The sequence below is a fragment of the Scophthalmus maximus genome, chromosome 12 (assembly GCF_022379125.1).
Source record: "Scophthalmus maximus strain ysfricsl-2021 chromosome 12, ASM2237912v1, whole genome shotgun sequence".
NCBI lineage: Eukaryota > Metazoa > Chordata > Actinopteri > Pleuronectiformes > Scophthalmidae > Scophthalmus > Scophthalmus maximus.
In genome coordinates, this window is record NC_061526.1 from 16,134,817 (window position 1) to 16,156,059 (window position 21,243).

General features: G+C 48.1%; 1 protein-coding gene across 7 annotated transcripts in view; it reads left to right on the forward strand.

Annotated features, from left to right (window-relative positions):
- Window positions 1-21,243, forward strand: part of foxp2 (forkhead box P2) — a 104,043-nt gene that overhangs the window by 67,027 nt on the left and 15,773 nt on the right. For 6 of the 7 annotated variants that reach the window (XM_047336327.1, XM_047336330.1, XM_035613645.2 and 3 more), the window contains 7 exons: window positions 3,723-3,860; window positions 5,464-5,553; window positions 7,540-7,738; window positions 8,931-9,228; window positions 11,074-11,178; window positions 17,561-17,648; window positions 19,225-19,308. In XM_047336327.1, coding sequence (XP_047192283.1) covers window positions 3,723-3,860; window positions 5,464-5,553; window positions 7,540-7,738; window positions 8,931-9,228; window positions 11,074-11,178; window positions 17,561-17,648; window positions 19,225-19,308 — 1,002 coding nt within the window. The remainder of the gene's footprint in view (window positions 1-3,722; window positions 3,861-5,463; window positions 5,554-7,539; window positions 7,739-8,930; window positions 9,229-11,073; window positions 11,179-17,560; window positions 17,649-19,224; window positions 19,309-21,243) is intronic. The other variant, XM_047336329.1, reaches the window with a different exon arrangement.

The window sequence follows — 21,243 nt, forward strand, 5'->3', positions numbered from 1 at the left end:
CGCTTATTACTGCTAAGTGAATTGTACGGGAGAAAATCAAATAAAATGGAATTCCTCTCTGCTCGACTTTAATTGTCTAAGTTTGAACTCGGCCGCACCACTTATCTCCTGCTTTTGGTAATTTGAGCTCATAAAAACTCCTTGCTGCAAAGATAAAGCGCCAATCAGTGGAGTGAGTGTGTGTGTGTGTGTGTGTGATTGTGTAATTGCTGGAAGTGCATTTGTTTTGGCGGACAGCTGTGTTAGCCAGCCGGTGCCCAGTTAAATCCAACATAACAAGGTGGTCCAGCTTTTTTTTACCTGGAAGAGACACCAGGGCTCTCTGACGAGGAGCTTGACCTTTCTGTAGAGGCCGGTTACAGGCCGCGGCTGTCACCAGAGTGGCGTAATGATCGTCTTGTTGTGGCGCGGGCCCCCAACCAGTGTGTTTTCACATCAGGAGCCAATTTAAAGGTCCCGTTTTTTGGCCTTCTTTTTTCAACTCTGAGGGCAAAGCACACGGCTCCGAAGTTCACGTCGACACCGCTCTTTGAGACGAGGGGCATGAACAGACGGGGGGTTCAAATGGCGAGCGCGGTTTAAAGAACAATCATGTTTGGTACACACTTCTGTGGAGCGGGGGGGGGGGGGGGGGGGGGGGGGGGCATTCAAATGAATGTCAGAAAGAAATCGTGGGAGCTACTCATTTCTTAATGGATTTGCAAAAATTAGCACCTTTTCTGTCATTTAGGCCCCCAGTGACCACCTCAGCTGCAATTAATTTAAAACTATTTGATAAATCCTATTAATATCTTCTTCATTTTTTGCTGGATATATATAAGCCTTTTTGGATGACAGAGAAACACAGCCAGAGCCCAATTGGATATCATGGCTCCTCTTCCCTGTGAAAGAGAGTGTGTTCACGGCGTGTGGATGTTTATGCCACCGCCATCATCTGGTAAATGCTCATTAATTTCATCCCTCCGTGGCAAAATCATTTCCAGGAGAGGCAATTCAGCCCCCTGTTCCTTTCAATTCACCGCGCACGTCAATCAAGCCCTCATGCAGCTTCCTGCCGAATGGAGGTGTTATATTCCTGCAATTATCATGTCATATACTCGAAAATGTAAATGAACGTGTGTGTAAAATTAAATTTATGGGTTGTCAGTGAAGAATAAGAACCAGGAGAGCAATTACTTATCTGCTTTCATCTTCGAGCCTCTGATACGTCAAGCAGAAAAGCATGCAGTTAAATGCTGGAATTAGCATTATGCTGCACTTCACAATGGACGTGGGCCAGTGCCTTTTCTCCTCTCCCTCTCTTCCTGGGGCCTTCTCCTTCCCCCTCGTTCTGTTCGGAGCAGGCGTCAAGTGAAGATTTTATCGTCGCCCATTACTCCTCCAAAAAGCCAAATCGAGGTTTAAGAGAGACTTCCTAACTTCAAGTTGTTTGCTGTTTTTATATATATATTTATATTTTCCTGCTGTTCTTGTTTTATTCATTGTTGGGGAAATCCTCCTGCGTTGCCACCACTTGTATTCTATAGAACCTGTGTGTAGGATTTATGTTTAATTCCACTTTATATACGGATGCGCATGCATATTGCATTCCTTTTGTGAAGCAAAACGTCTTTGATCCAGCATCCAATTAATAGTCTTAATGAGTGCATCTCGCGTGTTGTTTCTCGGCCGCACTTTGTCCCATTGTCACGGCATCCAACACAAAACCAGGAGTGACTGCAGGGGTAATTACTTACCTAGCAAATGTAGCTTCGAGGGGTTAATAACATTGAAGGTGTAAGCACAGCATTTGCATAATTACACACAGACTGTTTAATTTGCAACTTTTGACGGCTTTTGTTCCGCACCTCGCTTATTGTGAATGCGGGTTTTTTTTGTTTTTTTGTTTTTTTGGCACACTCTCATAGAGGAGTCCAGAGAAGAAAAGAGATGTACCACAACATCCTCCTGCTCCTCCTCCTCCTCCTCCTCCAGCTCTTCCACCTTAGATGGAGTCCCTTCCCTCTAAGACCCTAATGAACAATGGAGGCAGGATTTGTTTGAATATGAATATGAATGTGCAGCGGGGCCGGCTGGAAGTTGACCTTCAGCTGTGATTTTCAGTTCATCAGGATTAGTCAAGGCGGGCGATCAGGAGCCACTAATGCATAATGACTTCTAAAATGAAAAATGTGTAGTGACCATGCAAATGTCTCAGCTAATCAAAGAGGGGGGGGGGAACCTGGGTTGGGAGGGGAGGGGAGAGGAGAGCTAAACAAGGACGTGTCAAGGCCTGACAGAGGTAGAGAGCGAGAGCGAGGGAGGGAGAAGAGACATGCATGGAAAGTAATCAAGGCGGCTTGATTAGGTGGCGATGAGGACAGGGATGTCTTATTGGCCCCTTGACACACCATAGAGGGTAGTTACTGTCATGGCGGCTCCGTGCCAAACACCGCCGCAATTAGTGTCAGAGGAGGTGCTGCTACATGTTGACATTTTAATTGTGTTACAGTTGCATAAAGCTTGTCTGTCAAGAGCATTTGTTGACAAGATGGCAGAATCCAGCCCCCGGAAACGGTCAACATGAGTGTACCGTTGTGCTCGAGAACGTCAAACCGTTCATTTTTTGTGTCCGAGGCCTTTTTCAAAAGGTCACACGGAAAAGGAGGAGGCGTCTTAGTCTTAGTCGCGGCAGGTGAACCGTGGTCTTACTGCACCGCGTCGGATGCTGTTTCATTCTTCTCGGAGGTAAACATTCAAGAGTGTTGTTCAAATTTTTTCCCAGCAGCCGCCGGGAGCTGAAGCGGCGTGAGCAACACGCTCCCCCGTGAAAAGTGCGTGCTCACAATCGAAGGCGGAGGAGAAACGGATCCTTCCCTGTTGATCCGGCGCCTCAGAAGTTGCTTTTTCCGCATGCCGCCTTAGAACAATTTGGCAGAAATATAGGATATGGGTCTATAATATCGCATTGTTTTGGTGAAGCTCTTCTGCTGCCGTTTCACAGCTTGCATCTTCAGTGATCATGGACTTAAAATGACATAAATGCTTCTGTAGACAGCGACAAAACAAACTTCGGTGGTGCTTCTGTAAGAATGTATAAATCTTGACAAACTTCACTACAAAAGCAGATGTATTCACGTCTTTTTCCTTCGTCCCGTATTTCCATCCCTCCCATCAAAGAAGTATTGATGTGCAGTGGAACCCCCCCCCCCAGCCTCCGAGCCGCGACCCGGCCGCGTCGCGCTGATTGTGCCTACCGTGTGTCCACTTCATCAGTGCGGTTTTTAATCAACTTCGGAGCTGTGCATTTTCACACTGTTTTTACAATAGCAGCACTGATAGGCATGCTAAAGTGGGGAAGTTCAAGGGGTCCCGCTAATTAAGGTCTGCGTCTATTTAAATCCCTCCCTTCTCCCAGCGGGGCGGAGGCAGGAAAATAAGGCGAGCAACACAAAGGCACAGCACCCATCTGTCCTTCAGCGTCTCCTCTAGGCTGCCAGGCGTCGCGGCCATGGGAGGCCTGCTCTCCCTACTTCGCGGTCACCAATTACCACACTCCCAGTAGATCCATGCCAGTGGGCCTGACGCACGTCTCGGATGCTCTATTTTCCCCTCATCCCTTCTCACTCGTCTCTCCGTTCGCTCCTGTGCTCCCATTGTTGACTCGTCTCTCCTGTCCGTTCTGAACTTTTCGCACCCTCTTCACATCGCAAAACCTCTCTGTTGTCCTTTTTCCTGTCCAGGTTCCAGTGTCGGTGGCCATGATGAGTCCCCAGGTGATCACGCCGCAACAGATGCAGCAGATCCTCCAGCAGCAGGTGCTCTCCCCCCAGCAGCTCCAGGCCCTGCTCCAGCAGCAGCAGGCAGTTATGCTACAGCAGGTACACACACACACACACACACACACACACACACACACACACACACACAAACACACACACACACACACACACACACACACACACACACACATACACACACAAACACACACACACTGTGCTGTAGATGCAGACAAACACATATTGATTAAAAAACTGACAATCAACAGTATACACGATGAACGATTGGAGACGTACACGGCAAACACTCACATACTGTACGTACCCACACTTCCCTGAGTCACTGCTGCACTTTGTGTGCATCCCAGCCGCCAGCCGCTCATGCCAACTCACCACAGCCCGGTGTCCTTGACACGCTTTACCGAGAGGAATCAGGAAATTGACTGCACTCGCTCGTGTCACCTCTAATTAACTGTCTCCGGCGTGTCGCAGGTTCAATTCCCCGACAAGCATCCACCGGGGAGCGGGAGAGTAGGGCACAGTTGGGCCGCACACTCGGAAGCTGAGTGATAGGTGACGGATGATGTAATATTTGGAATCAGCGTGAGAATGCACACAGCCGGCACAGACTCGTGTCAGAGTTGAAATACATTTCTCATTCGTGGATTTGATTAAGGGAGAGAGAATCGTTTAATTAAGAACGTCACTCATCCTGATTAGTCCTCTTCATCAAGAGTGCACAGACTGTGGATTCGGTCCCAGCACTCCGGCGGGCCTCCTCTTCGCCGAAACGTCAAGGCGCTTCGAGTTTCAAACTGAAACGTGGTCAGCCTCAGCCTAGTCAAGTTTTTCATACAGTGTGGAACTTGTTCGTGTGGAACAATCGACGGGGAAATGGGGAATCGCAGGATCAGAAACATTCCTTCAGTCAGTGCAGAGCGCAGTTCTGCGGTTGGCCGATTAACTGACCGCAGCGAGCGTCGCAAAGCGGATTTCCAGTTGCTCCCCAGGTTTTTTATTCATTTCAATAATCGTGTCTGTTAAATCGTGTGGATATTTCTACGGCAGTTAGCAGGGAACTGGACCGTGCGTTCCAGTTCGCCTGCCTCATGGACTTCTCCTCCAGGCCGGACGACCGTGTGAAGTTTACATGAAAATAAAACCGTCTTTGAAAATAACTCTTACAGCCTGTGTGTGTAGATAGGAATCAGTTCAACGCAGCGGACCTGTCCCTGAGAGGGTTTGACTCTGTTTGTTTCAGCCACTCAGAAGGAAGTCGGGGCACTCTTGCTGCCAAATGTGTAGTTGATAAGATGAATTGCCCCCGCCCCCTGCAGAACTGCAAGGACTACTAAAAGTCCATATGGAAAAGACTGACAGACAGACAGCGAGGATACAAAAATGCCAAAAGCAGTATAGAATCTTATGTCTGATAGTGTGCAACAGTTTTCTGCATCACCAACATGTGAAGCACAGCTGGAGCTGGAGCTGAAGCTGAGGAGACGAGATTAAGAGTCTAGTCTAACTTTTGCCTTTGTATATGTGTGTGTGTGTATATATATATATATATATATATGAAAAGGGAACTCAGAGTTCTGTACAAAGACACGTGTGTATGTATTTTCTCAATCTTATTTTTCTGTGTGTGTTTGTGTGTGTCTGTGTGTGTGTGTGTGTGCGTGTGTGTGTCTGCGTGTGTGCACAGCAACACCTGCAGGAGTTTTATAAGAAGCAACAGGAGCAGCTTCATCTGCAGCTTCTCCAGCAGCAACACCCTGGCAAACAGGTTAAAGAGGTAGGTGCACCACTCACGCGCATTTGCACCACACAATCAGCGATGTAAAGGACTGAAAGGAAATGGGGGGAGAGTTGGACACTCACTTCTCACTTCATCAACTAAATCTCTTGATTTGGAATTTAAAACCAATTGACCATGTTTGGAAGTGATAATAATCACGTCAGCAGTAAGTAAACCCCTATCGAAGCACCGACTATGCTCTTGCAACTGTTCCGTTAATGAACTGTTCCAAGGGACGATCGCAAACCCTTATACACAGGCACAAACTCACGCCGACCGACTCCCTGATTTATTGAAAGGAGACCAGAGACGGAGGTTCCCGGGTGCAACTCATTAACGAACGGCAAAACACACATGAACCGCTGCTCAAGTTACAGAGTACGACACTCATAAATCACGGTGACAGGCAGACGGTCGACAGACTTGGCTCTGTGCCGTCCTCTCCGACGATCAGAGAGGCGGAGCCGAGCGTGACAACCCCTTTGCCACATTTGCGTAACCGCGGCAGGCCCTGAACCCCCCCCGCGAGCCAGTCGAGAGACGCATCCAGACGACGCTCTCAGGCAGTTACGTTGATCAGAAGGAATCACACAAACACACACGCACTCTGTTTTTTTTTTTCTCTTCGTCTTTCTCTCGCCGTCGCCTCAAGCAGCCCATTATGCTGCCCCTACAGGAAGGCCGCCGCTGACCTCCCGGCGGCTTTGTTTCTGTTTGGATTTGTGAATAGAGTTTTTCTGGGCCCCCGCGCCATCAAATATGGAATAGAAATTGCTCCCTTATTTCTCTTGAGGCAGGATGGAGGTGCGGAGAGGGCAAACTGCCTCCCTCCATCACTCCATTATGCAGCCTGTTTTCCAGTGAGTGCATCACAAGTTTTACCCCCCCCCCCCCCCCTCCCTCCATCCCTCCCCCAGGTCCAGCGCGTCAGAAACATACGGAAAGATATGAGCAAGACACGCCGTATGAACACGCATGTATATGGAGAGGAGATGGGAATTTGAAGTTTGATGTGAAGAGGGGAGAATGATACTGAAGAACATGTGCACTCACAGCCAGTTATCACCTGATTTGTCCGTACACGGACACGGCACTGTTTTTGCTGTTTGGAGGCAGTGCTTTTGTTTTCCCCCTTAAAATCCGCTCCCTCTCCGACTTGTTTTCGCTGCAGCGACCGAGCTCGATGTTCTTCATTTTGGTTTGTTGTTGTTTTTGTTGTTGTTGTTTTGCACCAAGCTTATGCAACCGCCTGTCTGGCCCGGCAATAAACAACTCTTTGAGGCAGCGAGGAGAGAGGAGACGGGGCGAAAGGGGGAGGGAAGGGGGCTTGGTGTCGGCGGCGTTGTGCATGTGTGTGTCCGCGTGTTTATATTTGTGTCTGTGCATTCACACGCACGTGATGCTGTAAATCGCTCATTCTGCTCGCTCCCTCTGGCCACATAAGCCGTAACAGACCATCAGTGAAGGCGAGACAATTAACTATCAGCGGCGGAAAGGGGGGTGGGAAGGAGGATTATACCAGGGGCTTAGTATCATACACAATCGCAAGCCACATACACTGAGAGGCGTGCGAGTCGGTCCATCAGCACAGCTTTGTGTCTGTTTGTGTGTGCGTTTCTCTCGCGGACGCACACATGAAGAGATGAAAAGGCATCAGTACAGCCCCCATCAAAAAAACAAAACAGGCGGGAAGACAGGCACAGACAAGAGAGGGTATAGAAAGGGAGAGCATGCAGAGAGACGGAGGAAGAGGCAGGGAGGTATAGCTAAGGTCACGGCAGAGGCGAGTGGGTGCAGACACACACACACAAACACACACACACACACACACACACACACACACACACAGAGCACAAACACCGCTCCGCTGTTCTCCGTCTCCCAGTTGTTAATTTGTCTGTAATTTCCCCTCCCGCCTCTCCTCTCTTGCTCCTCTCCTCCTCCTCCTCCTCCTCCTCCTCCTCCTCCTCCTCCTCTCTATAGCAACAGCAGCAGCAGCAGCAGCATCAGCAGCAGCAGCAGCTGGCCGCCCAGCAGCTCGTCTTCCAGCAGCAGCTCCTGCAGATGCAGCAGCTCCAGCAGCAGCAGCACCTGCTCAACATGCAGCGGCAGGGCCTGCTCACTCTGCCCGGGCCCGCCCCCGGCCAGGCCGCCCTGCCCGGACAGACCCTGCCCCAGCAAGGTAAGACGGAGGAGGAGGAGGAGGAGGAGGACGATGGGGAGGGAGGAAGGAAGGAAGAGGGAGGAGAGGAGAAGGGGAAGAAGTGTTGGATGTGGCCGTGTTGATCCGGAGCATGTGACTTGCAGCGGTAGTGGTCACATGCTTCCTGTGTTCTGTCTGTCCCTCTCCTCTTTCTGTCCCTCTGTCCCGCCCGACTTTTGTTGTCCTCATTGGTATGCACCGATGTTCCCCTTTAAGTATGGTTATCTTTAAGTATGTTTGTCTGTCTACCTTCCCCTCATTGGTATGCTCTTCTGCCATCCACTTTTTCCCTAACTCTCCACATTATCATTTCGTTTAGTCTTCCTCTCCTTTTCTCTCTCTCTCTCTCTCTCTTCTTGTCTGATTATGGCTTTTCTTTGTCTACCTCTGTTTCTCTCTCAGCTCTGCTCTGCCTATGTTTGTTTGTTTTTTTCCATCTCTGATTCTATTCCCCCACTCCCCAACCCCCCTCCTTCCTTCCTTGGCTGTTGTTGTTGTTGTTGTTGTTGTTGTTGTTGTTTACTGCCTTCGCTGAGAGCCTGGGAGAAAGGGAAGACTAAGAGGACAGACGGAGAGGAGAAAGAGATGGGGAAAGATAACGCTCCATTTTCTCCTCCCGAGCCAAGTAAACACCTATGTTTGTTGTTTACCGCCAAAATGGCGGAGACAGTGAAAACAACAGCCGGGCAGATGTTGGGAGGAAATCAAAGGAGTGAACATTGCCTAATTGGTCGGCAGGCTTGAAAACAAGCAGTGGACACCTCAGATGCAACAGGGACACGTTCACTGAAAATGGTGCTTGGTGAAAAGACGCACAAGTGTTCGAGACTGAGAACTAGATGAGCGGTATTCGAAGAAGAGGAGTACGGAACAATGTTGTCTTGCAGTGCAGGATCAGAATTCAGGTCTTCAGTGAAGTGGCACAGGATGAGAGTCCCTTCGTGAGGGCAAGGCCTTCAGTCATGTGGCTTCATCAACGTTTTGGAATCAGCTGTTGTCTCACACTGGATCCTAGGATTCAGTTTAGCACCTTCTAGCCGGCTTTATCATAAGTTTGATTGTTCTTCTATTTCCCTTCTCAACCAACTTTTGCTTTTCTTCCCACCAACTCCTCCTCTCTGCCTCTCTCCGTCTCTTTGTCTCCTTTCTCTCTCCCTCTCGATTCCTCTAGCCGGCCTGAGCCCGGCTGAGCTCCAGCAGTTGTGGAAGGACGTGACCGGAGGCGGCGGCGGTCACAACATGGAGGACAACGGCATCAAGCACGGCGGCGGCGGCGGCACTGGTACCGGCGGGGGTGGCGGCGGCGGCGGTCTAGACCTCTCCACCAACAACTCCTCTTCAACTACCTCCTCCTCCAATCCCGCCAAAGCATCGCCGCCCATCTCGCACCACTCCATCGCCAACGGACAGTCGCCCGCCCTCAACCACAGAAGAGAGCGGGAGCGCGAGCGGGAGAGGGAGCGAGAGAGGTACGATAATTGCGATGTCATCCACGCTGCCTTTCCGATGAAGAGTGCAGAGAAGATGAAAAGTTTACAGAGGCATGTTTGTCACCCGTCACACGCGCTTGTTGTTTTCTGTGCCGCGCTTCTGTGTAGGAACACACGAGAACGCCGCGCTCCCATCCCCAGTGTTTGTCCTCGTTTAAAATAACAGCATTGCGACTACAGGGAAAACATGATCTTTTGTTTATTTGTTCAATAGTTTATTAGTGTCTTAGTGATATTAGAGGGGGAAAAAAAAATAGCCTTGTTCTCCCAGGGGACTGTGCGCCATTGAACGCACTTAGCTTGCACACAGATATCAAAAGCAGGGAAAGGAAGCCATGCAGGCAGGCACACTAACAACAAGCCTCTCTGGCAGGCGAGACAAGGTAACCTGCTTGTACATTAAGTATTTAGTGCTTTCTTTTCTCTCTCCCCCCCCCCCTTTTTGAAAATTACCTTCCTTGCTTACTTGTCGTGTAAACAGAATGCGCGGTGCCTTGAGTGGCATTTCCAGGATGTTTATCCTTGTGATGGCGTCTTTTATAAACGCGCCCGGCACCAAAACACTGTGTTCACATATCTGCCTACAGTATGTGGCCCATGCATTATTCAAAGGCTGTTTCTTGGGCGATATTATAATAAGGACTTAGGGTAGCGGTGTGTGAGCGTGTGTCTGTGTGAGAATGCTTTGCCAGAGACTCACACTGGAGGTGTAATTGGTTTAAAGTAGATGCTATCTCTCCAGCACCACTAAAAGGAGGCTTGAAAAAGATATCTGTAGAATGAAGACAGAAATAAAGAGAGAGAGAGATGGAGAGAGAGGGAGGAGGAATGAGAAGAGTAGAGGGGGAAGAAAGGGGCCGGGGGGAAAAAAACTGACTTTATCTGCCCGTGTCCCGAGGGGTGTGTGGTGTCTCATAATGATCGAACAAGGAGTATTGTCAGGAGCACTGCTTACTAACATGCCACCGATCGATGTGGGGAAAGCCCCTCTGTAAAACTCAGTGTGAGCTGCCCCAGTGCTAACACACACACACACACACACACACACACACACACACATATTCATGGGCCGCACACGCGGGCATGCATGCACATAGTCATTGACCACACGCAAACATGCACAGGCATAACCTATAAGTCGGCACATACACTACTATTCTGGCGCGCAGCGGAAGACGCGCGCAACGGTGCCAAGACGAAAGGTTAAACTGTCATCTTTAATTGGATGTGCCGTCTAGGCAGGGTCGTAACTTATTTGGGCGCCATTTGAGAAACGCCAGAGCACCCCTGCTCCCCTTCGTCCTCAAAGAACATAAGTTACCCACAGTATTAATCTCCTGATGAAAATTATATGGCTGTCTGGATTTTTAATGTTTACTTGAAAGGCCTCCGCCCCCCTCCCCTCCTCGCCCATAATCGCTCTACAAGCCGGGACGGATTGGTGGAGACAAAGCTGCAGTTCGCTCCAGTGGAGACTTCCATTCGGGACGTCGGCCGAAATCGCGTTCGGCCAACGCGTCGTCATGTAGTCGCGTGTTGTTATTATGCAGATTGAGCGGATGTGAATAGTTAGATAAGGGGAGCACACTGAGTGATTACTCTCACCAAAGTCTTCAAGACTTCCCTGCTCTTACACATTCAGTACAGCTCCCATTCGCTCCAGCCTCAGCTGTCGAGCAAATCACCTGAACTGGCCTGTTTTGACCTCACGCAAAACTGGATGCTTCCCTCCCTCCCACCTCTTCATCCCCTCACCTTTATCCCCCTCTTTGATGTGCTGTTTGTTCATTCCCGTTCCTCTTTCTCTTCTTTTTTTCCTTCTAGTTCACTACATGAAGAAAGTGGAGGGACCCACCCCCTGTACGGCCACGGTGTGTGTAAGTGGCCCGGCTGCGAGAACATCTGCGAGGACTTTGGACAGTTTTTGAAGTAAGAACACGCACTGGGACCCCGGGGTCACGCCGGAGGTGGATGTCTGCTAACTCCATGTTCGATTTTTGCGAGGTTGTTTCCCGATCTTTGTCAGATTCGGCCCTTGTGCACGTATGACATTTGACAGTTCAGTCGACGTTATGCCCCACATTACAGTACATCCTCTCTGCGGGTACAGAGGAGCCCCCCTAATAAAGAAAACATCGCTGCCTTTTTAAAAAGAACACATTACGACCTTACAGACAGACAGTTGACAGGGTTCAGCCAGTTGACTCCGATCCATGCCGAATGTCCTTCCTGGAACGGCCTGATAGGTTCGTGGGGGGGGGGGGGTGAAGCGTCAAAAGCTAATGGCAACTCGCACACTTACCTCCACAACAAAGGCCCCCTTTCACTGTTGTCATGGTGCGGCCGCCGGAGCGAATGAACTTTTCATGCTCCATCAACAATTTAGTTAATTAGCTCATTTGTAATTGGCCGGCTTTGTTGCCAGGATGTTAGTGGGGGGACATCAAAGGAAGAAGGTGTTTGCGGTGCTGCCGATTACAGGTTATCACATTGCCACTCACCAAGTCTCTCCCTCTGTCTCCCTCTCTCTCCCTCTCTCTCTCTCTTACTGTGGCTCCCTCCCCGGCTCCCTGCTCTCACACAGAGAAGAAAGCGAGGCAGAGCTTTAATTTGAATATTCTAATTAGATTTGTAATTAACTGTGAAATAACGATCTGGCGAGTGTTTTTCACGGGCTGTAGACGTCCATGTGAATTTCGCGTAAACTCTTGAAATCGGGACATTGTTCCGGCGTATTTTCCAAATTATGCATTTCTCTACAGTAGTGGCAGTAATAAGTTGCAGGAAGCTAAAAAGGAAAGAAAAAAACCACTGATACGAGAAAACTAGTCCACCCATGGGGGGATCTGCTGGAGGATTTAGGTCAGGCATGTGCCACTTCCACGGCAGCTTATGAATGAAAGCTAAAAGGTGCGTCCATGACATGATATGACACTAATAAACATGGTGTTTACCAGTCTTTGAAAGCCTGCCAGACAGTGCAACGGGCCGCGTTTTCACACTCTGTCAAGGCACACAATGCACTCGGCGGAATCATAACTGACGGCGATGGATTTAAATCAATCTGAGGTGAAAGTAGGTTACAACTATAGCCTGACAAGTGTGTTTGCTCATCCCCTGTGGAAAATGTGCCCCATACATGTTAATATCATTATCAGGTTGGTTTTTTTTTCCGAAGCGGCGCATTGCGGCATCCATAGGCATCGCCTTGTGTCATTTCAGAAGGGATTCTTTATGAAAAGCCGGCGTGTGTACAGTCCACCGTCCAACCTAGACAGCACTAGTCCTGGTAGAAGAGTTTGCCTTGCAGCTTGGGAACTGCCACACTGTCTGTGTGTCTGTGTGTGTGTCTGTGTGTGTGTGTGAAGGCAAGCCGGAATCGGATTAGGAGGTTTTCTGATATCTTGTCCCATCACCTTGGTACACTTACTTAAAGAAGACATCAGTCTATCCCCCTGCACTGTACGCTCTGCTCACACGCAAACACACGTAAGTCTGTGTGCTCTCAGGATACTGTGTCTGGGTAGCTTAGCTGGGGTTTTTTTAGGTGGGGGGCAGACATGCACCGTATAAAGCGGTGTGCCTGTGAATCCGGTAAGCTGGTAAACCAAGCGCAAGAGGATGCGTGGTTGTAAAGATAAACTGGGAGGGTGGTGAGGAAGACGGATGGGGAGAAAACAGGTAGAATTCAAACTTGAAAGTGAAAAGCGCAGGTTGGCAGACGGTTTTGTAAGAACGCTTGGCAGAACATTGGCTGCTACAAAACAGAGCAGTTTCTTGATTCAGCCCCCCCCCGCCCCGCCCCGCCCCGCCCCTCACCTAAAAGTCAGAGGCTTGCTCTGTACGATAACCCAGCCAGCACATGAAAACAGACGCCAACAAAGGAGGCAGACTCGTCATCAGAACAAAGATGGCTGCTCTGTGGCGTGCCTCGGAGCGGTGGTTGTCGGTGTCAGAGGGAGTCCTTTCATGTTTCCGGAGATGTCGACTGCACGCGCACACACACACACACACACGCCGATGCACACGTACACACGCAGACAGGCACAGTTTAAACGGGGTTACATAAAGCGGGTGTCAGATTTAGATGACAGTTTAGATGTTGGTGGTTGGGTGTGGGTTACGTGTGCAGCGCGGGGGGGGCAACTTAATCTGGCGTCTCGCAGCTCGCTGGAGGAGCTCAGTTCAGCTCAGCGGCGGTGACACGTTTAGTCGCCTATTGTTTTGTTGCAAGAAGAAACTTGTCAAGATCAGCATTTAATGGCTCTTTAGTCTGCTTTTGAGTGTTCTCACCTGGAAACGGTAGCCGCGAGGTGGCTGGCACCCTGAATTAGCTCTCTGAAGTTGAAAATGAAATGATATCGCTGGAATGTTTGGTGTGTGTGTGTGTGTGTGTGTGTGTGCCTGTGTGTCTGTGTGTTACAAGAGATGAGAGGGAGAAACATTAACACTATTAGAGCATGTGCTGGAGCTATTTTTGTTGAGAGCCACAACACTAAACATAAAAAAAGAAAATAAAATGCGATCAATTTTGGAACATTTCGCTTCCTCACTTGTATCACTTAGGTTTCTTTATGAAGCCATATTTGTCTGTACAAAATCAACTCCTTCCCTTCTGCAGTTTTTAGGTAAAACCACCAAATTTATTCGTTTAAATCATTCCTGATTTCACGCTTTATCTCGGCTTACAATCATTTCGAAAGAACTTGATTACCATATCCAGTCTGGATACATCCAGTCACCAGCGTCACACGTCTTTTCCCCCCACAATTTGCCCTTTTACCTCATATACCCTTTTTTAAATTAGTGTCCTCCCACCTCAATGAGAAGCAGTCAGTCCACACAAAAACATATATTTGCTCTCTCTCTCTCACACACACACACACACACACACACACACACACACACACACACACACACACACACACTTAACTCTTCCACTCTCTGTCACCACTCCACTTTCCTTATTACTGGCAGGAAGGCAGGCTCCATGTTAAAATGGCAAGTTCAGCCGCTAACCTGAACGTTGGTGTCTGTAACCCACTGCTAATTAAACCCACAAGGCAGCAGCCAAGTGTCTTTGTCTCTATATTATGTATACACACACACACACACATATGCACACACACACACACACACACACTGTGGAGGCAGTATGGCAGGCCCCTCGGCCCCTGGATAGCTGCGTTTCCCTCTACCCCTCCACACGTCTACCGCTCTGTGACAAGACCTTTAAAACGGAGGGCATTACTTATGCACCACCACCGTGGGGAGAGTGTCCGTGTGCGTGTGTGCACGAGCGTAAATGTGCATGTTTATGCACACTCGTAGGCACTGTACTTGTGTAGCTACATATGACTGTGTTTATGCTGCTCCTGTTTCTCATCTGACTGGACAGATGTTGGTGTGTGTGTGTGTGTGTGTGTGTGTGTGTGTGTGTGTGTGTGTGTGTGTGTGTGTGTGTGTGTGTGTGTGTGTGTGTGTGTGTGTGTGTGTGTGTGTGTGTGTGTGTGTGTGTTTGTGTGTCACGCAGACATAGACAGTTGAGGGACCTGACCCGCTGTTCTCTGCCGGGCCTTCATTGCCCCTGATAATACACACAGACAATTAGTAGAAGTGCATCATCCATATATGCTGGCTTGAGTAGATTTATTATGGGGCCCTTAGTGGACGTTGATGGCATATACATATTCATATGCACAGCTATGGGGAAAAAGCGCTATGCGCTTAAAGCGAGGCGTACAAAATTGTTTTCTCTCTTCTCTTAAAGCGGACAGACGAACTGCAGCATCCAGTGAAAATAAATCTTTGTCTGTGTTTGTGAGACACACACACATCCACGTCTCACCGCTCCATCCCCCCTCAGTCTCAATTTATCAGTCTCTTTGTCCCTTTATTTGCCGTTATTTGCTTTGATTTCTCCTCCTTTTGCTGCATCTCTCAATCTCCATCTTTTCTTCCCTGTTCTCACACGGCCTCCATCACATGTGTAATTCCCTCCTCGGGGCAGAAATCAATGTGCCTCTAAAACGAGGTTTGAACAGTAAACATAAACAGCAGCCAGCCAGCCAGGGCTGACGGTGAAACCGGCATCCTCCACCTCTAAACCACGTTAAAATGATTTACACCTACACCTTATGTTTTACACACAAATTACCATAGATGTGATTGTAAGAGGGAATCAAATGGCGGCAAAGATGTGTAATGACAATTTTCTCAAGTTTTCATAGAAAAGAAAAGGGTCTGGAAGGAAATACAAAGAAATAAAAGGTATTTTTGGTGTAATTAGGGAGGAACAAAGTATGTTTTGTCCACACAAAGGTGTTCTTTCATTATTGCTTATGTCTGCCAGTCTGTGTCTGCCCCCTCCTCCCTTCTCTGGCTTTGTGTGGCATTATTAATGCACAGTAGGACATGCTGCCATTTGAATATTTCATAAATGCGTGTAGTAATCTGCCTGTAATCACCTTGCTAACTGGCCAGCAGTGTGTGTGTGTACGAATATAACTGGCTGGACTCTCTCTCTCTCAGAGAGAGAGAGTCCAGCCAGTTATATTCGAGAGGCCTTTTCGCGCACAGACGCACAGATATTGACAAAATATGAGGGGGAAAAACAAGGTGCTTGTCGATGAGAGGCAAACTTAATAAAGATTTTTTTTCCCCCTCTCTCTCCCTCTCTCTTTTTTTTTTTTTTGTAATGAGGTATCTTCAGGGACAGCGAGCAGCCCGCTCTGTGCTTTTGAAGCAGCTGTAATTCATGACACACGCCATACATCAAGTGCATAAGATAGCATTATGGGCAGTGAAATGAAAAGGGTATTTGCAACATTAGTTCCCTTATCCAGCGAGGGACGTGATTAAATGATTAATGAAATGCCCCCTTTTTGCATGCGCATTCTGAAACAGCAATTAGGCACGGGGCTGGAGGAATCCGCCAGTTCGTCCCTCCCCTCTCTGCAGCCATCCCTCATCCATCCCACTGCCCCCCACCCAGCCCTCCTTTTTTTATTTTTCATTTATGCTACTTCATTCTTGATTTATAATGAAACATTTCCGGGCATTAGACCCGGAATGGTCACAAAAAGTACGAGCGGGGATGAGATGGGATGGTTTCGAAGATGGGCGCAGCGTAATTGAAAGCGTTCTGTTCAGCTTTTGATTGGCAGGCCGAGATAAGTCCGCTCGGCGAGTCGTCTTGTTTTTGCACATTGCAGATAAACAAGAAGCGATGGGGGGTTTCGGGAAGAGAACGGTGCTGATGGGAGTGTCCGTGTGTTTGCACTTTTATTTCTCTGGATGTGGCGCTCAGCGTTTGTGCAAGTTGGCGACAATGTAAGCGCGCGTGTGTGTTCTTAGATAAAGTGAAAGCCACAGAGAGAGAGCGACAGAGAGATTTTGTACTCCCTCTAATGCACTGGAGGCAGCGCTGTAAATGATCATTGAAGGGTCTGCAAGCTAACCTATAATTACTGGAGATAAAGTGGCAGCTCTGGCATTTCATAAGCATGCCTCCTCAAAGCTTGCTTTGTGAGTTTGTCACCAATGACCATTTAGATAGAGGCTCATTACCCAGCAACACAACACTTTAGAAACCCCTTTTTCGCCCCATATTTGTGTACCTCGTTTTTTTTTTTCCCCCTGTGTGTGTGTGTGTGTGTGTGTGTTTGAATAAAGGTCTACCTTAATGGCGAAGCTCTTTTGTGTCCTACAGACGAAATCCAATCAAGACACAAAAAAAAAAAACCCTCATTGACTGCTATGGCTGTCTGGCTGCCTTTTTTCTTCTAATGAGGCGAACACACCAGATACATTTATTATGTCTGCCGCCGGATAATGCGCCTTCCGTCGAGGAGCCGCTTTTGTGTGTCAAATGTTGCCGGTGTTAAATCGCGCGCATTGTTTTTCGGTAAACGAAGGAGACAAAAGCCGCGCTGCCGGGCTCGCATCTTTTTCTTCTCGGCGGAAAAGCGGCGCCCGGGGTGGCGGCGAAGTTAGCCATCTGAACTGGCACAGGCCCATTGTCATGTTAAACATGGCGCCACACACCGTCATGTTACTTCTAATTACCTCATTTCACAGTGGAACAATGGCTCCGAGCGGCATCCTATAGATAATTGTCCCGGTATAGAAATATTATCATAAAAACAAAAAACAGCGGCGAGGTCGATACTGTAATTACCGTCCTCCACAAATTTGATCATAGTGAAAAATGTTATTATTGTGCTATCTTTGACATATTTGATGGATTTTTTTTTTTCAAACCGGTGTGTAATACCCCTATCTCTCTCTCTCTCCCTCTCCCTCTCCCCAGGCATCTAAACAATGAACATGCCCTCGATGACCGGAGCACAGCTCAGTGTCGAGTCCAGATGCAGGTCGTACAGCAGCTGGAAATACAGGTACGTTTTTCTCTCGGGAAAAAAAATACAGTGCACCTGAGTACAGAGAGGTTCGGAACAAAGCCGCGCGTGTCGTTAAGTTTTCGACCACCTCGACGGGGCGAACTCTCTTTTTCGCCGAAGTCTGCCAGTCATCCAGTCCCAACTTTACTCGTCCAAAAGTAGCGCGAGTGAGAGAGCGGCCACACTCTGGGTCCGCTTGATATTTCCGAGACGAGCGGGACCTGCCGGATTCAACAAAGCCTCTAAACAAAGGAAACCCGGGCCCTTACAACGAAAGCCATTATGGCTGTTTTAATTGAATTAAGCGTGTGCTTTATTTTCTCTGCTTTCTTTTTTTTTTTTCCAATTAATAGCGAGCGCATCTCTCCCGCTCTGCTGTGTTAATTAACTGCACTTTGCACCTGAAGAAAGCTCAAAAGGAGGGAACTATTTTCAGTAGGTGGAGCGTGACCTTATTAAGAAGTCACGCTGGCTAGATAATGAGAACGCTGATTGAGCGCTCTCATTATTACTCAGCACCGCCCGACCAGCGCTCCTCTTTGAGAGACAAATAGATATGTATGTTTTTAAGCTGGGGAACTGCTGGAGATGTACAGTCAGAGATTTGGAACTGGGCCCGCGGGTTCCTTGGGTGTTGGGGGGGTTATGGCTTTTCTTTTCTTTTTTTAAACTGTAAAACAGAAGGAAAAAAAAAGGATGATCTATTCAATTTTATCTCGTTTTCTGTTTTGTTTTTCCCATTGCAACACAGAGCTATTGAAGCTTGCGTTTTTTACAGTGTGACCAATTACAGTAGTGCACTTGTGTTGTCTGTCCTGTTTCTTCTCCTCCTCTTTCTTTCATTTCCTCCCTTCCTTCTTTCTTTCCCTTCACGAGAGCCGTCACTCGTAATGAGGCCCAGCTCTGTCTATGTGTGTGTGTGTGTGTGTGTGTGTGTGTGGGTGCACGCCTACTTGCTTGTCTGTGTCTGTGTGTTTTGCCCCTGTGTATGTGTATGCGAGTGTATATTAAGGGTAGTGCGGGGGCCGAGCCTTTCACACGGTCCAGTCCCTGTCACTCCCTGTGAATTAGATTGATGATCGGCGATGGCTGGGGCCACTAACTGGACTGGGGAGGCGGGGCCGCCCGGCACCCTGTTTGGAAGACCTCTTCACCTCTCAGCAGCTGCTGGCTGCGCTCCCTCCCCCTCACGGTGTCCACAGGACTTTGAGCAGACACTCAGGACCACCTAATTTATGGCCCAAGTAGCTTGTTACTGTCAGAGCCTCGCTGACCTAAATTCTGCTATTGACAAAAAGATGAAATGCTATTTGTTTTGCCTGACCTGTCTGCGCCCCCTCCCCTCCCCTCTCCTCTCCTCCCCCAGCCGGCCTCTCGTATTCCCCTCGCGTCACGAGCAGAACTGTTGTGCCTTTCTCACTTGGTTCATATCAAACTGTTTCTTTCTCTCGTTCCCCTCGTTCTTTTCACTGTGCCACTCCAATCTCATGTCTCGTATTCTGTATTTTTCCTCTGCTCTGCTCTCCTCTAATCTACCCTTAACGTGCACTCTTCTTTTTCTCTCTTCTAACAGCTTTCTAAAGAACGTGAGCGTCTTCAGGCGATGATGACCCACTTGCACATGCGGCCCTCGGAACCTAAGTCATCTCCCAAACCAGTGAGTGCATATTGCTCTGGCTGCTGTAAACAGGCCTCCACCTAGAAAATGGACAGTTTAACCAGCAGGCAGTTGTTTGAGTGAGTGACAGAAGATGAACGGGGAGGGGGGGGGGGTGGGATTTGTAACGCCAAGTTGCATCGGCTTCATATCAGGTAGTGTGCGCCGTGAGAGGACAATAGTTTGGAAGTGTATTAGATGGCAGAGCGGCGGAGTCCTTGGCTGAAACGCAGGGTCATTTCTTTGTGATAGATATAATCGCCAAAACAACCTGTTGGCTGCTGATGACTGTTTGGCTCGGTAGCCACAGCAGCACTCACGGAACGGAATGAAAGATGGGAATACGGGTCATTTTCACAACAAACACCTGAAAATGACAGCCCGAGTGGCGGCGATGGCGTGACGTTGACCCGCGCCGCAGCAGAAAAGAAAAACAAAACTGTGAAAGGGGGTCATTGAAGGAGAGAATTGGTCTCGTTCTCCGTGTCCTTTCTCTTGCCTTTTACTTTTAGATCGAATGATTACAAATGCATGTCTCCCAACCAGTAAACAATATAATATTGGCATTGTACCTTTTTTGCAAATATTATTTTCCTCCAATTCCAGACGTTTTGAAATATTTGAGAGCAAAACATTGTTATCGTGTTTCTGCTGCATAGTAAGTGCCTACTTTCAATAGGATAATTTTCCTCATCACCTCTCATCATAGAATGTAGATAATCACAAGATAGCATAATTATCCCATAATTCAGTCAGGAATCAGACTCCCTTTTTATAATTCAATCTCCCACCATCCTCTTCTCTTCTCTCTGTCTGTAGCTGTTTTTTTCTGTTTTTTTTAATCTTCAAAACTCCAACAGCTTGGTTCCATCTCGCCCAATAAAGAATTTGCAGCCTATAATCCACGCCTGAATATGAATGAATGATGCTAATGAAGTATTGCATTACATAAAGCACACATGAAAGAGCAGCTAATTGCATTTGATGGTGGGGGCAATTCAGACAGAATTCTTAAATGAACAGTTAAGTCCTCAGTTTAAAGGCTCCCCCGGTTTTTAAAGGGGAGGTTTGGGCGGATGATGTTGTCGCGGGGGGGAAACACGCATGCCGCTGTATCAAAAATAGAAATGACAAAAGAGAGTTGGCGGCAGCGTGGATTTATACCCGTTAGAATCGCAGGTGCAGGATAGACACCACACAAGCCACTTGATGAATATTAATATTTCACGTTAGCCGATTGGGGCTGAAAACAAGGTTTCTTTGTTTCGACCTTCTGTCCAGTTCATCAAAAACAGGGTTCAAGTCTGTTCTCGTTCTGTTCTCCAAATGTTTTTGGTCGTCGTCAACTCGCTGTAGGATGAACCCCTGACCAACCCTGGGTGTCTGCTTCTGTCACTTCCTGCAGCACCGATTTGTCCTCATAACGTATCAGAGGGAGTAAGAAAAAAAACATTGTGTTCCAACGCTGCCTTTGTTCAGACAGTTGTGGACCAAAGTAGGGACACAGTCAAATTAACTTTCAAGGCGTCACGTACCTTCCACTGCTGCAGGAGAGCTGCAAGTTAATTGATTTCTTCATCTCTCTTTTTTTTTTAAAAAGGTCTGTTGTCTATAAAGTTTCTTAGATGATTTTGTTGACCCTAAAGCTACCTTGGGAAGATCATAGCTGACCTTTGAACCATTTAAAATAATTCAATTTACTCGGAACTGCTCAAACTTCAGTAAAAACTGGAAAGATTCGGGGGTGTACATGTATGTAAACCCACCCCCAGCTCCCGTACTCATTCTCTGTACTGCAGCGAAATGTCTCTGCAGCCAGCCCCCTCGTCCCAGCCCATAACTGTAGCAGCTCGTTATATCTAAGTGGGCACATAATTATCATCTGAAAACCTCCACGTCCACCGGAATCTCTCGAACTTGACATTTCATCCTATT